A 17,259-nucleotide genomic window follows, 5' to 3' on the forward strand; every position below is an offset into this window, starting at 1 on the left:
CACAAATATACAGTAAAGCAAGTTGCTCCTATCTATTTAAAATTAAAATCATGTATCTAGAGAAAAATACTATTGAATTGATAGCTGACTTACAGTTCTTAGATCTGCTAAAGCAGAGTATACAGATTAAGTCCACATAATATATTCTATTACTATTCTTTGTAATTCATAGATCTACTATTGATAGTACTAAAAAATATTAGTATGCTAGGCCATTACAGAAGATATCACCTTGCTGTATTCACTGCTAACTTCTATCCACTGCTATTTTCTATGAATTTTAAGTGACTCTTGAATGGCTCTGTTACCAATATGCAGATGACTGACATAATACCTCTCACCAGAATTATCACCCATTATGTTTCATGAGACTTCTCTATCTACATATTCCATAGGTAATTAAAATGCAAAATATCCAGAAATGATTACAGGTTACTTTCACTCCCAACCTAATTCTATACACTCTCCTTTATTCCCTAACCTGTGAATGATACCACAATTGAGCCAGGAACTGATTACCAACCCATGCTGTTCCCCTATTTAGATCCATTTTATACAAACTCAGCTCAAAATCACATGTATTGAAACATTACTTCTTATTGCAATAATTACTCTTTCCATGCATGGGCTTCCACGACACCCTAGTGTTTGTCTCTATAGTGGCATGTATACTTCTTCCACTTATTTTTTTCTTCCACTTGACTGTAAGCTCCTTGAGAGCACAGACTGTGCAATGCAGAGCTCCTAGCATAGTTCCTGGCACAGAAGAGTCTCAAAAAATGTTTGCTTTATCATGAATGACATGTACTAGAATGATCACTGTGAGAAAAAATATATATTTAGAAAGTATATGATATATACAAACATGTAAAGTTATTTTGTAGAGTATAGTATTTATGAGATTCATAAAATTTAGATTCCCATAGGCTGTTCTATAATTCTATTATGTAATTATCCTGAAAGTCCACAATTTTACCATTCCACATGTTTGTGGAAGCTGTTTTGCTTGTAATTGAGACTTATATTAAGTGGGAAGGGGAAAATGTGGCTAATCACAAAATCAATAGATTATGTGTTTTTACACATTAATTGGGGGGAAAAGAGGAAAATACGCTACTATAGAATTTGTTGATGCTGTAGCTGAAGTGGAATTAAAAGTAAATACAGCACATACTAATTACATTTTCTATTTTTTAAACAATGTTTTATAGGATTCAGAATGTTCTGAGTTTATTACTTCATTAGAATGTAAAATTTCAAGTCTGGAAAATTCTTGATTGTAGAAATCAAAATGTCTTACACCATGGGGCAAACCAGTTTCAGCTTCCTTAGAGTAGTAGATAAAATAACGTGTTAATAACTTGAGCAAATGCTCTTGCTAAAATATAGACATCTGTTAGCATAGTGACCTGGGATATGAATAAAAATAATAATCACATGGTTGCAGAATTGGAAAGAATCGCAGATATTGTCCTTAGAATAAGGAAAGGGAGCGCTCATAAATGTAACACTAGATAAGACAGACTTTGGAAAAAACCCAAGGTTGCCAGAGTGGCAAATCTATGCTCTTTCTATATACCATGTTGCTTTTTTTACAGTCATTGTGGCTACTAGCCAGCCCATTTCTTGTAAAGCAACAACATGCTCCTGGGTCAGATAATGCTATTGTTAACTGTCTGCTAACCATCCTGACTGATAAAAGTGATACTTACAGAAGATTGTTTGAAGGTTATACAGTCCATCCACTTCTCTAAGTACTCTAAAGTCTTTCCTTGGATTAAATTGGGCCATGAGAAAGCTATATACTTGGACCATATTAGCTTAGCTCCTTGAAGAATTGCCTTCACTGAGTTGTATGTTAATGTAATGCCTTCAGCTTTTATTGAAGGGGACTACAAGAGACATCAATATGAAATTCATTACTGAGTTTATTGGGAAAATGTTGACATTACTTTCAATAGTACCCAGCTTTCCCTAATATAAAACCCATATGATATTGTTTTTAAAGAATTCAATGTAGGAAAATATTTTCTCTAAGAAAATCTATGCTTCCATTTTTTGATTACAAATAAGAGTAACTCCCGCCCCCCACCCCATGGTTTACTTTGGCAGCCAAGAAGCTCAGAATTTAAAACTCAACTCCTCTAGCTATGGACTATAGCTAATGTTCTGGCCCAAACGGTGGACACATTTGCATTGTATTTTCCTTCATCCTGATATCTTACTTCTATTTATATTTTATTTTATAATAGTTAAGTGCATGCATTCTTTTGGTAAACTGCCTGAAATGCTTTTGGAACAAGGCAGGATGTTGAAAAATGCAAATAAATGAAGAAAACACTTGAAATGTGATGTTTTCTATGAATTGCATGGAGTGAATCACAAAACAATGGCACATTTCATGTTAGTTTGGATACTATGTTGTTAAATCTTTTTTTTTAATTTTTTAGTGTTTATTTATTTTTGAGAGAGAAAGAGAGACAGAATTGGATCTGGTAAAGGGCAGACATAGAAGGAAACATAGAATCAGAAGCAGGCTCCAGGCTCTGAACTGTCAGCACAGAACCCGACATGGGGCTCGAATCCATGCACTGTGAGATCATGACCTGAGCTAAAGTCGGTCACTTAACCGACTGAGCCACCCAGGTGCCCCAACTAAGTCTGTGTTTTAAGTAATTTAATATATGATGTGTTTGCAGAGAATATGCTTTTCTTGGCCAGTGGAGAACCACTGACTCAGATTGAGAAATGGAATCAGTCTCAAGAGATTAGAGTTATTTATTTTTTAAATTTAATTCAAATAAATTATGTGCTATTATTCCAGGTTATAGCAGAGAAAATGATGAGTGTGACAATACTACTATCTTCTTAGACCATGTAACCTACTGTTAGAAACACAAATTTATGATAAAAGTATAATTTACTAAGGTCACATAGAATGAATTTGTGTCAGGTACTGCAGAAAGATAAGAGAGGGCAGTAATTGGATTCACTTAGAAAGTTTCAGTGTTAAGTAAAAGCAGATGGGTATTAAGAAAGAAGTAGGAATTCATCAGTTACAGAAGGAAGGAGGGGGCATTTTGGTAAGAGGAATCTAATGTCATGGAGATGTGTAGCAGCATGGATACTGGGGGATGGTTTAATGGCTAGAGGAAGAACACAAGCATGGACTTCAGATCTGTGTTCAATCTTGGATGTACCACTTATTAGATGTGATCCTGAGTAAGTAACTTTATGGGAACAATCTATGGTTTCTCATTTCTTTTTTTTTTTTCTTAAGGTTTTTATTTATTTATTTGTTTGTTTATTTGAGAGAGGGATAGAGCATGAGTGGGGGAGGGGCAGAAACAGAGGTAAGGAGAATCCCAAGCAGGCTCTGCTCCATCAGCAGAGTCCACGTGGGGCTGAAATTCAGGAATCAGTGAGATAATGACTGAAGCCAAAACCAAGAGTCGGATGCTTAACCAACTGAGCCACCCACATGTCCCTGCAGTTTCTCATTTCTAACACAGAGATATTCCTAGGCACATGGTGGTAATGCACAATGAATAATAATAGTAATAACTTGAGCAAACGCTCTTGCTAAAATATAGACATCTGTAAAACAACAAGTAACAAACTTCATGTGAAACAAACTTATGAGAAAGTTATGTACTTGGATGATATCAGCTGACCAACTTGAAGAATTCATGAAAGAGTTCAATAATTAGCATTAAGATTTCAACAATTCACTGAAGAGCTGAAAAATGACCCTAGCACTAATGTAGAGGATGGACTGGAGGGAGACATGATTAGAGACAGTGTTCTCAGAGAACACTGAGCAAGGGCATAGTCCATGACAAGGACAAGAAAATAGGCACCATGTGATGACAGGTTAGATGTTAAGGGGTATTTCCAAATTGTTGGTATGTGAGATTAGGTTTTGCCAGAGATTTAAAAAAGGAAATGTGGGCATGGGAAATATACAAAATCAATTTAGAAGCTTTTATCTTTGTTTGTTGTATTTTTATTTAAAAAAAGATATGTAAAGATTGAGATAGTAGAGTCATATAGAAATGCCTAGGGAATAGGATGGATATATGATCCTAGAACTTAAAAGAAAGGTATAGGGTACAGTTATAGATACTATAAAAGCATGAGCTGTAGATTTGATTGGGCCGTACTTTATTCATTCAGACCATATTTACTGAGCAACTAATACACACAAGACCCAGTGCAAAAGGCCAACAGTGGATGATTTACTGAAATAAACATGGGCAGGTTATAATGATCAGTGAAGGAGATGAGGCATTATATACAATTACAAACTGTAATAGAGGATTTAATGTAAAAAATCAGGGTGCTAGACACACTTAAATGGGACTGAATCATTTCGGGGGGTGCAGGGTTCAGAAATTTCCTGAAGATTGACATTTGTTCTCAGGACGAGTAGGATTATCTATTTGGGGACAGTAAATGGGTGGACACTGTTTAGTGTTGTAGACATTCCCACAAATACTATCTATAAAACCCTTAAAGTGAGAATCACATAGTGAATAGTAAAACCAAAAACAATAAAATAAAGCCAAATGACTGTCTTTAGGGGTAAACAAGAGCAGATGTTAGGGAGACAGTATCTACTGTGAACTCGGGCAATGACTCTCAGAATAGAATGAATAAAGGCAGCTGCCAGGCCAGGATTTGAGGGCAGGAAGTTGCTATTCGAAGGCTTCTTGTAAAGAAATGCTGCTGACTTGCACCTGAATGGAGTTCTGAAGCCTAACAATATTCAAAGGGTTGAATGGGGATCCCTTGAGAAAAATGAAAAATTATTATCTGATCTGAAAACGTGGAGGTTATTGGTGTCCGTCAGTTACAGGACAATACATGAAAAGGAAATCAGATTACAGTGGGCTGAGAATTAAATTGAAAGTGAGAACACAGACATCGTAGCACGGTTTTCAAAAAGCTTGAATGGAGAAGAAGATGGTAGAATCTGAAGGTGGGGGAATGGGTGACCTAGGATCTAGAGAGAGTTCTTGCCTCCATGGTAAATGAAACAGAGTAAGCATACTCCTTACTGAAAGGAAGGAGGCAGCTGGAAAGGAGAAGATGGCCTTGATGAAATGAGAAGAAAACAATAACCGATGCTTCAAGGCTGAGAAAAGAACAAGAGAGAAAGAGATTGAGAGCTGCAGTGGAAGAATTAGTCTTGGGCAAGCGGAAGAATGTTGGTTGTGAGGGAAGCTTCCAGAAGAACTTGGGGCATTTCATAATAAGATACGTTCTGTATATGGAAAGGAATAACAACTGGAGATGGAGCATTTGATCCAGCACTACACTTTTAGAGTGAAAAGTTTTGTAATCTAGTGTCACACCTGAGGCTAAAAGTAGTAAAACATCTCGTCCAAGATCACAGAGCACAGTAGGTAGGCTATGTCTTCTAACAGAGGGCTCAAATGTAGCTTGAATATGAATGGAGTGGATTTATGTATTTGCAAAAACTAACTTGCAAGATCAACAGAGTGCAATCTACATATAAATTGTATGTTAAATGTGTATTTCCTTTTTCAAACATATGCTAGTGGTATGCATCTTTGAGTCATTATTATTCTTATGATGCAAATTAATACTTGCCAGTTTACAAATGTTTAAGAACTTTTCATATGCTCTTTCTATTGACAGATGATTGAACTGCATTGACTTATGATACCAACTTCGAAAGCTGAGGACTTTTTCCAGTCTGATAAAACTGGAAGGACACCAACATGGGCAGTGGACAAAAATTCTATAATTCAAATAAGTTATCATTTTCCACATAAAAAAATTTCTTCCTAAGGAAAACTAAAGCAGAGAAGCCTGAAAGTAGACTGCACTGAAATATTTTTTCAGGCAGATGTGCTAGTTTGGGGCACTCGATTTCCTTTCAGTCCTAAGAATGTAATTATTTCCAAGCTAAGTTTAGGGAGCACCTCCCAAAATTCATTTGAATCATGAAATTGGGTTGAGTACCCACTGATAAATTCACCACTGTAAAGACTGAACATTCTTTCCGTGAAGGCAGTGAAGTTTTTCCTTGGTGTTACATGTGCAGACTTCATAAAAGAAACTCTTAGATTCTTTATTCAGCAAAAAATTCTCAAGGGCCTAGCTATGGAAAAGTAAGAACAAGCAACGTGCCTGATACAATGTTCCCTTTAAATTAACCACTGAATTCCAACCACTTAGAACTGAAATAATATAACATTTGTTAGCTGTTTTCTTGCAGATGAGATGGGAACATCTATGATTTTGTCCTGGATTTATCTTTGCTCTGTGTGATTTGATATGTGGTTTGACTTAATTCCAGCATTCCTCAGTACTAGGTAATTGCTTTTAGAATGCATCATCATGAATGGGTTTTTTTGCATTTATAGGTACTTCTATTTTCCAAGTACGGGGAGAAGGTATTTTATTTGATATGCCAAATCACAATGTCAATTTGATTGGCACCCTCATAGCATTAAAAAGTGATATATCAATGAATATCTATATGGAGAATTTACCACAAACCACTATTTATCTTTTGTGACATATTTATAAACTTGTCTGGCATTTATAAATACATCTGGCATTTCATCTTCAAAAAAAGTTAGTATGAAAGCGCATGTGTAACTAATATAACTAAAAAGAAGTAATTGCATAGATAGCAATGAAAAAGCAGTACATTATATGGAAAATGAAAACATAAATCAATAATAAAATGTAATGGAAATGCTGAAATAACCTAGAAGTTAAGCATAGAAAGCTAATTGGATTCCCTTTAATATTTACTCAGTGGCTGTTAGTATGCAAAACGTTGCTTATAAAATGAAATAAACCAGCACTTATTAAAACTTACAGTTTACAAAATTAGGAAAAAGAGCAAGACTTTTAAATTATAACATCAATCATTTGTATGCTTAAACTGCAATATGGTTCTAGAAATGAGAAAAAATTATATTTAAATAACTGACAAAGAAGTAAAATCACCAGGTATGTTATTCCAAATTTAATGGAAGAAGCATTTTAATAGGTATATTATTAAAAAGAAGCCTTCCAAGTAGAACTTAACTATTAAGAATACTTTATATCTCACTGTGATACAGCCAAAGCTTCCTCTTAATGCAGATGAATAATAATCCATTAAATAAGAAAGGGAACAGATGTTATATTAATGCTCAAAACTTCCACTAGCTTCAGTACTTGAAACCTAAAAATGGACACCAACAATTCCCAAAGAAATTAATCTTAGAAACAAATGAGTCTCATAGACTACATGAGCAACTTAAACTTTCTGAGCATTCCAGCACCTAAGTACTTATTCCATACAACATGGAAGAGATAACAATGTCGCTTGAACCTTTCTATCCAAGCAACAGCGATGAGGGTAGGTGAAGAGTAACTCAACTGCTGATAGAGCCTGAGATTCTACAACAGGTAAATTAAAGTCCACTTTCTTTTCAAATCTCTTTATTATAAAGCAGTGTGGTATTTAAGAGCATGAACTTCATGGTCAGATCTGCCATCACATATAGCTACTAACTAGTTGTGTGAGCTTGGGCAAGTAAATGACTTCACTAAGCCTTAGCTCCTTCATCAGAACAATGAGAATTAAAAAGAGACACTAGTCATAAAGTTGTAAAGATTACGTGATAGAACATATGTAAACAACTTAGCACAGTGCCTGACACACAGTCAGAGCTCAGCAGATGCTAGGGAGTGGTTTCAACAGAAGTCATACTCTAACAAGCACTCCTAAAGGATTTCAGGCAAAAGTATACTTTAAAAGAAATATGATTCACACACACACACACACACACACACACACACACACACACAATTTATATTTGAATGTTTTTAATGTCAATTTTTAGGAACATGTCTGTTATAAACTAAATCTGTTAGGGGATTCTCACTTACCTTGTCATTGACTACACTCTTCCCATCCCAAGCCCATCCTCTTTTGGTGAAGTAGTTAACAGTTGCAAATTCAATTAGGGCAGAGAACACAAATGCATAACAAACAGCAATAAACCAGTCCATGGCGGTTGCATAAGCCACTTTGGGGAGGGAGTTCCGAGCACTGATGCTTAGAGTTGTCATTGTTAGAACAGTTGTGACTCCTGCAGAAAGACAGGAACCAAAAACATCAACAGATACAAGACAGCATTGGAAATATTCTTTTTTCAAAGTTACTTTCACTGCCACTGTATCCACTTAAAAAAAAAACTGGAAGAACAGAGCAAAGTTAATTATCACAAATGGCTGTTATAATTCTTGAAGTAATAACTCCGAAATGCTTTAAGTTTTCATTTTTGTTGCTATGAATCTCCTTTTTCTCTTTTGAATACTGTTAAGGGTACAAAGGTTGGTGATAACTGAAGTAGAATTTCCTATGAGGAAAGTAGGTACTTTAAATTGATCCATCGTGCATTAACATTATTTTTAAAAAATCTCACACAAAGCCTCACATGCATTTATTCATCGTTTATTTAAAACATGCTAAGCAATGGACCAATCATCCACACCAGTGATCACAATGGAACTATGATTAAGAAGTTCTTCATTCTAAGTATAGCTACCTAAATATGAAATTAATTCTGGATCGCTTAGCGTCATGAGGACATAATTTCTTTCATAACGAAGCTTAGAATCTATAGAAAATAAAACAAGCAACTAAACCCTAAATCTTATAAAATGCAAATCACTACATTTTAAGGAATATTTTATACTCTGCTCATTTAAAAAATAATTTAGTTCCTTTCACTGCAGAGCTTTTCTGCCAGTAGTCAGGGAAGTCATAATGATTAAGTAAAAAGAAAGCAATAACGCAGGAGGTAAGCTGTAACATCAGCAGTCAAATGTCTGCAATTACCTGTTTTATCAGAGATCCAATAGAAGTTTAATTTCGTACATAGAGGACACATTAAATTAAAAGAGTTAAAATGTTAAAGAAATGTTCATTCATATGTTAAAGTTGTATACTATTGTATTTTTTGCTTTCCCTGAGGATAAATAAAGCAGCCTTTTCTTCTCATCTGCAATAGAGTTAGGAATTCAAAATAGCAGTGAGTCTTTCATCATGAGTGAATGCATCTAGGAATATGATGGTAGTAGTAGGAATAAAAGGTAGAAAAGTAAATTTACTTCACCTACTACTAAGTCAATATTAAAAAACACATTTACAGAAACACACTGCCCTTTCATGTCTCAAAGTGCAAGGTTTTAGACGACTGTGAAGATGTATTCTTTTGACAACTGGGTACAGGAGAATACTTAAACAGGAAACAAGACAGATAAAACCACACACATCCACAAGCAAAACCACATCTTCCCCAACGCATGTGCTTGCACAAACGCATGCATGCACACACATGTACACACACACATGCAAAATATAGCAATGCAAATGACAAATCAATATAGGAAAATATATTTAACTTCCTTAGCAGTTAAGGAAATATAAACAAAGTGATAATGAGATGCCTTTTTAAATTTTCTTTTTTTTTAACATTTATTTATTTTTGAGAAACAGAGTGAGACAAAGTGTGAGCGGGGGAGGGGCAGAGAGAGAAGGAGACACAGAATCTGAAGCAGGCTCCAGGCTCTGAGCAAGAGATCAGCACAGAGCCCGACGTGGGGCTCGAACCCACGAACTGTGAGATCATGACCTGAGCCGAAGTTGGATGCTTAACTGACTGAGCCACGCAGGTGCCCCAAGATGCCTTTTTAAAACAATATAGTCACCAAAATGTTAGCAAACTTCAAAAGATTTATACCACGCTAGTGTTGAAGAGAATGTCGGCAATGGGCATCCTTTCTGAATAGGGATTACAAATTGGTGTCATACCTAAGAAATTGTTACGTAATTCAAGGTCATAAAGATTTAGGGACACCTGGGTGGCTCAGTCGGTTAAGCGTCCGACTTCATCTCAGGTCATGATCTTGTGGTTCGTGGGTTCAATCCCTGCATTGGGCTCTGTGCTGACAGCTCAGAGCCTGGAGCCTGCTTTGGATTCTGTGTCTCCCTCTCTCTGCCCCTCCCCCACTCACGCTCTGTCTCTCCCTCTCTCAAAAATAAGCAGTAATTTTTTTTTTATTTAAATGTATTTATAGGTATTTTATTTTTACTATTTTAATTTTTTTTCAACGTTTTTTATTTATTTTTGGGACAGAGAGAGACAGAGCATGAACAGGGGAGGGGCAGAGAGACAGGGAGACACAGAATCGGAAGCAGGCTCCAGGCTCCGAGCTGTCAGCACAGAGCCCGACGCGGGGCTCGAACTCGTGGACCGTGAGGTCATGACCTGAGCCGAAGTCGGACGCTTAACCGACTGTCTCGGGTCTTTATTGAGTGTTCACAAAGCTCTGTGTATACACGTGGACTTTTAGATTCCAAAATACATGTCAGTGCTTTTGAAACTACTTTTGTACAATTCTTCCTTAGCCCTTCCTCTCAAACTCTTTGGTCAGACCATTGTTTGTCCCAAATGTTATCCATCACCTCAGGCAGAAGCAACTAAAACATCTGCCTATAAATACTTTCAGTGACATCTTCCTGGTAGCAACTTTTGCACCAGGAGAATTCTGAGTCAGGTAACATACAAAGACAAGCTTTTTGCAAATGTCTTCCAGGGAGGCACCATAAAGTGCTGATAATACTTTCTGAATGAGCCCCATTTCCTCACCCTAATACCAGGAGGCTTTTATTTGGAATTTCATACTCCACCATTTTTGCTGGTATCTACCCTGATCCCCAGCAATTCTTCTAGATGGGGCGGGGCAGTATAAAATACCGGTTAACTGTACTGTTATGTCCTCCGATGGCCTCCCAGTCACATGGCCTGAGTTTGAATCCTGCCTCCAATACTTGCTGTTTTTCTGTGACTTACAGCAAGTTCCTCAACCATTACTTTCTTCAAATACAAAATAGAATTATAAACTCTACCTTCTTTAGAGGTACGTTGTGACGGTTTAGTATGAATTTGGCATAAAATCTGGCACATCATAAGTGTTCAGGAAATGTCAGCTACTTTAATTCTTTTTTGTTAGCACTATTGCTATTAGAAATGTCTCTTACTGAAATGACAGCAGGAAAATATAAAGCGATAAATGATACACAAGGCTCTTTACATGAACACATCTTGTAAAAGTAAAAAGGTGGCAACCATTGGCATATTCATCGATTGGGAAATAGTTTAATAAATTGTTGATTACCTACACTAGTAATACCACAACAATATTACAAAGAGTAAAGCAGGGCTGTTAATTCATTGCAAATGTATCTACCATACATTTTGCTTAAAAATAGTTCATGATTCAATTTTCATGAAAATATCTGCACTTGGATATTTGTATCAATATAGATATACCTGTATGAGCTTAGTAAATAGAACATAAAACGAAAAAGGACACTTCAGTTACCACTTTGGGGAAGAAAGTGTTATGTGGTCTGGATGGATAAAATAGACAATGGACTTGTGACTGATTTTTTGTTGTTTCATTTCTTTGGTATTTTACTAGACAAGCATGAAAGAATACAATCTGTAAGGATATAATCTAAGATGGTAATATTAGTTACTTGGGGAAGTAACATTGGAGGCAATTCATTTTTTTATTTTTTCCTTTTTTCTTGCAGTGACCTTGCTTTGTTTTTGCGATAAGACAAAAAAAAATACAAGATTTTTAATTTAAAGAAGGGATACCTGATGACATTTATCATTTATAATTCAAGTGTGAATTTCTGGGAATGATTGATCGTTACATGAATGTTGACTAATTTAAAGTAGGTTAATCAAAAAATGCAAAGTTCAAATTATGGCAAACCACAAATTTAACTATGATTCTAATTCTACACTGCTAGTTTAAAATTAGATCTGGGTCTAGTCATTCAAACTACTAAAACATTCTAGCAATTCAATGAGTCTACTATGAGGTTATTTTTCACCATATTCAAATCTTCCCTATATCTAATTTTTTTCTTTCATCTGACTGTGTAAACTTGACAATAAAATTGGTAACACGGACTATGAGTTTCTACCTTTCCCCCCCTTCCCCTTTTTTTCTTTTCACTGGAAGGGTGTGGTTCTCATATGCTAGCTTTCCTGCCTGCTAGTTCAGCCTCGCCTGTTCCCATGACACTATAAATAGAAGATCTGGGCATTAAAAAAAGAGGTGCACTTACTTGGTAAGCTCAGACCTTCCACATGCCTGTCTGCCAACAATGGGCATTTTTCTATACCTACTAGGGCCTCCAAAAATGAATGTTCCCACATTTTTTACCAGACTGTCTCTTTCTTTATCTCCTCTGTGTGACTACCATAACTCAATGCGTCCTTGGGAGGCCTAAGTTTCTTTCTCAGTAAAACAAAAGGCAAATAACTTACAGTGCTTTTAGCACTAAAATTCGATGCATATATGTGAAATATGTGTCACCATTCCCCACACACAGACAATATCTGACATACAGTTCTTTGATATTCTGGTTTCATTCTATGTTAACATTTCTTATGTAAGGTATAAGTGGCAAGACCTGAACTCAGGAGCTGAACAAATAGCATCAAAGTAAAGGAACACCAAGTGTTGGCTGCAAATATGTGCTGAGAGTATAAAATCAAATCGGGGGGTCGGGGGGGTGGTGATTTCAGCACAGAGACTGACACTGTGAGCTCCACAGCCAGATGCCTAAATCTTAATCTTGTGACCTTGGGGGACATTCCCCAGGCCCTTTGTTCCACAGTATCCTCATTTGTGAAGTGAAGATTATGAATAGTGTTTTCCCATAATGTTGATACAGTGACCAAAGAGTTACTGCATGTGAACCGGTATCTCTATTATAAAAAGGTGCCTCAGTGCATGTGCAGAAAAATATTACCCTGAAAGCAAAGTCAAGACAGATTTAAATCAGAGAAATGAAATGAAATGAAATGAAATGAAATGAAATGAAATGAAACAAGATGAAATGAAACAAAATCGATACGATACTATACGATACGATACGATACGATACGATACGATACGATACAGTCCTCCTTTAGACTTTCATCCCCATCAGATGTTGTGTGTGAGTCTTTGTGGTTGGGGTGTGGGGTGGAAGTCTTGGAAACCAAACGGCACAACGCAATAGGACACAAATGTAAAATTGTGTGACACCACCTGCTGGTTACTGGCAGAAGTGGCAGAAAAAAAAACCCAGACATTCTGAAAACAAAAGTGCTAGATTTGTTTTTTTTTTTAGCACTTACAAATAGAGTAATAAATGCACTTATTTTATTTTTAAGGTTGCAATTTTAACTCGTGACTGTCCTACATCTGAAGGGTAAAAACACTGAAATTTTGTGTTAGGTGCAGAAATGAGAACTTAGATAACATATCTTGTCATAAAGCCTAATGAACTCAAACTCCACTAAATTAAAATTTGTGAGAATTTAGAAACCATCAACTATAATCTAGAAGAACATGTCTGAAAGGACACTTTTAGTGTGCACAATATTGTGAAAGACTATAACTTTTTTTTTTTTTTTTTTTTTTTTTTTTGCTTACCTGAATGTATCCTGGACTTAATACATTTAAAACTCACATCCCTCTACCCAATCCTTTTCTTCCTGAAGCCATTTTTCTCGGAGAAAGGCCCCTATGACCTAAAGGAAGCCATTTTCATCTTTGAGGTTGAAGCTGCAGTGACATGAATGTTTTCTCAGTTTGAGCAATTTGTCAGTCTAGGCAACATATTATCTCCTCTACCTAGGATCCTTCCCCCTCTTTTTTAAGAATACCTAATTATCTTTCCTTCCCTAAGTACATTACTGAGTGCCTACTCAACACCAGTTATTTTTGTAGGCACTGGGAACACACCAACGAACACGAGTGCAAAGATTCCTGCACTTCAGAGAGCATACTCCGCTGATGCATTCTGCAGGATTTCACCCCTAAAGGCACCTGTGACCTGGTCCTATGGCTACCTCCATCACGTTGTGTCCTTCTTGAATTTTCTGTTGGTTTACATGACTGTATCCTCCCAGTGAACTACATGGAGTAGAGTCTTGTTCGTTGTCTTCTCCCCCAAAGGTAAAAGGGTGCTCAGCAGAGAGTAGGAGGCCATCAAATAGTTTCTAAATGAATTAATACATATTTACTGAAACTACGTCTCCAATGATCTGCAGCTGATAAGCATTAACTTCATTAGGATACCTGCAAGAAATCTATTCCTTCTTTTATAATGCACATAGGGGCGTCTGGGTGGCTCAGTCGGTTAAGCGGCCGACTTCGGCTCAGGTCATGATCTCGCGGTCCGTGAGTTCGAGCCCCACGTCAGGCTCTGTGCTGACAGCTCAGAGCCTGGAGCCTGTTTTGGATTCTGTGTCTCCCTCTCTCTGACCCTCCCCCGTTCATGCTCTGTCTCTCTCTGTCTCAAAAATAAATAAACGTTAAAAAAAATTTTATAATGCACATAAACATTTAGTCCTCATTTTGTGCTACACATGGTAGAGCTGTGAACGGAATGTGAGCAAAGCCACAAAAAGATAAAAGTTAAAATATATATATTTTTAAAAGAGCACAAAGTAACCTAACATCACAACTGGGCAAGGTCTATTATGGACTGTAATCAAGTGATCTACCTAGACTGGGAATTTGAGTTAGGCTTCGCTAAGGAAATAAGGGGAAAAGTTAAAGCGGTCACCAGGCAAGGGAAGATAATGCTAGACTGGGGAAATAGCATGCATAGGAAGCCAGGGACATAAGGAAAGCATTTAAGAGAAATGAAAAGAAGCCTGGAAGGCAGGAAGACAGATTAGAGTTTCATGGAAGATGAGGCCAGAGTGGGAGGCAGGAGCCAGATCATTCAGAACCTGTTGGATGGTGTTAAGGTAATCTAACTTCTCATCAAGAGCAATGGGAAACCATTATACTGTTCATTTTAAGCAGGGTAATGGCATGATCACTTCTTATGTAAGATCACTCCTTTTGATTCTTAGAGCTTCCAATTCTTTACTTACATGACTGATCTCTTCTTGCATGTTGTTTATTTTTTCCATTAGGGACATTAACAGACTTAACAGATTAATCTTAGTTATTTTTAATTCCTTGTTTAATCATTCCAACATCTCTGTCATAACTGAGTCTGGTTCTGTGGTCTGCTTTTCCTCTTCCAACTGGTTTGATTTGTATTTTTTCCTTTTGGCATGCCTTCTATTTTTCTTCATCCGCCCTCCCACCCCCAAGTTTTATTGAGATATAATTGACACACATCCCCGATACTGTTTCGTTGAACTTTGACCATGTTCATTTGGGTAATGGAAACTGAGATAAACAGACGTTTAGTGCAGGATTTATGTCAGTCTGGCTATAGGGTGGCTGTGTTTAGTGTTTGCTATCACTATAGGTGCCACAGGATCCAAGTTCCTTTCATTTTCTTATTGCGGTTTTACCCTCTTGACTTTGGACTTCCCAAAGCACTCTTCCTCCCAGACTTCAGATCTTTCTGCTAAAAGCTATTGCTAGGTCACTCCTGGAGCTTTGCTGGTGTGGCAGGAAGGCGTAAGGGAGGGGGGCTGTTCTATAATCTTCTGATTGAACCTCAGTCTTCCGGTGGGCCTGTGTCTTAGGCTGTAATCTTCACAACTGTGTCTCCTCTGGTACGTTTTATGCCCCATTCTTCTTACTCCCTTCCCTGGCTGCCGCATGCCCAATCCATTTCCTTGAAGTTCTGATTTCTGTTGAGTTTTCATGAGTTCACACCCCTTAGATGAGGGAGCGAGGCCAGAGGGGCTGGAGTGGGAGGATCGCCCTCCTGTTGGTTGGGATGAGGTTCTGCCCGGTCCCTTCTCCTGGACATGGCTTCAGTTATAGATAAGGCTCTCAGTGTATCATTGCAGTGCATGATGCTTTAGTAGTATCCCTTTCAGGTTAAACAAACAAACAAAAAAAACTTAGCTGCATCCCTCTCAATGTGTCTGCCTCTTCACAGTTTGGGATGGCACTTTGCCTGTCACCTCGATTCTCTTACAAATGCAATAAAAGTCTTTAATTTTCAGTTTGCTCAGCTTTTTCTTGTGGCAAGGATAAGAGTGACAACTTGCAAGCTCTTCACATGTCGGTGCTGAAGCCTGGAGCCCAGTGCCTTGATTTTAATGCATTATTTTGTATAACTTCCCATGTTATTAGTCAGATGTCTATTTTTTCTACTTCTGAATTTCTGGTTGTGTTCTGGGTAGTTGAGCTTGACAGATAATCAGAAACACTGGGGAACATTTAGCAATCAATATAATATAGGCAACCTTCTGGAACTGATGTCAGCAGATGACTGATAGTCATAAGGCAAATTCGGAAATCTCTGAATTCGGCCAGCATAATTAAATTTGAAACATAGATGCTCTGACAGTTCACTGTGTTCCTGCTAACTGAATGTTAAAAGGGGGACTTTGAAAGCATATAAACATGAATCAAAATGAATTATGAGAGTATTGCTATAATATTGCTGTATTTACATCATTTTAAAATAACGTGTGGAAAATAGGAAAATTCAAGAAAAACCAAGTTTTTAATTCTATGCACCTAATTTATTCAATTAGCTTACCTAATATTCCACTCCCCCAACCCCCCACCAAACACACGCATTAACTGCCTTGATTGTATTTTTGGCAAAAAACGTTATGTGTGAAATCTGGCCAATTATTTAATTCTTTCCCCGTAAGCAAAATCAAAATTATATTTTAAGATTGAAAGTAAGAACTTCATACAGTAGTGTTACTAACCCTAATTTAACATCTATATACACTGTTAAATTAGCACTATGTTAAAAGCTCATGGCTACAGACTAAAATTTATTTGCAATCACGATGAATGTGAAAGTACATACATGAAAATGTATATGAATATTCAGAGACTCTAGAGAATCAGTAACACAGCCTCAAGCTATGAGGATCAGTTACTATTCCAAATCTGGGTTAAGTGCCCCTTTCATGTTACCAGAGAGCACCCTGCATATTCCCAAAACACAACATTCATAATATATGTTATATATATTGTTTACCCTCCCATCTCCTCAGACAGACTGTAACCTCTGCGAAGAGCAGGAATTATATCTTTCTTGTTTACCTTGTATCTGAAAGGTATAGCATAGTGCCTGGAACATATTTTTGCATTAAATGAATGAATAAATATAGTTTATGAAGCAAGTACCCTATTTGTTGAGGTACAGAAACAGAAATGAGTGCCTATATTTGTGTGTGTTTGGAGTTAAATACATAAATACATAAA

At 36.9% G+C, this 17,259-nt stretch overlaps 1 protein-coding gene across 3 annotated transcripts in view; it reads right to left on the reverse strand.

The window, feature by feature from the left end:
* Positions 1–17,259, reverse strand: part of GABRA2 (gamma-aminobutyric acid type A receptor subunit alpha2) — a 122,801-nt gene that overhangs the window by 6,875 nt on the left and 98,667 nt on the right. For 2 of the 3 annotated variants that reach the window (XM_049630455.1, XM_049630454.1), the window contains one exon: positions 7,921–8,123. In XM_049630455.1, coding sequence (XP_049486412.1) covers positions 7,921–8,123 — 203 coding nt within the window. Of the gene's footprint in view, positions 1–1,712; positions 1,893–7,920; positions 8,124–17,259 lie in introns of all 3 variants that reach the window. The other variant, XM_049630456.1, reaches the window with a different exon arrangement.

Source organism: Panthera uncia, chromosome B1, assembly GCF_023721935.1.
Source record: "Panthera uncia isolate 11264 chromosome B1, Puncia_PCG_1.0, whole genome shotgun sequence".
Taxonomy (NCBI): Eukaryota; Metazoa; Chordata; class Mammalia; order Carnivora; family Felidae; genus Panthera; species Panthera uncia.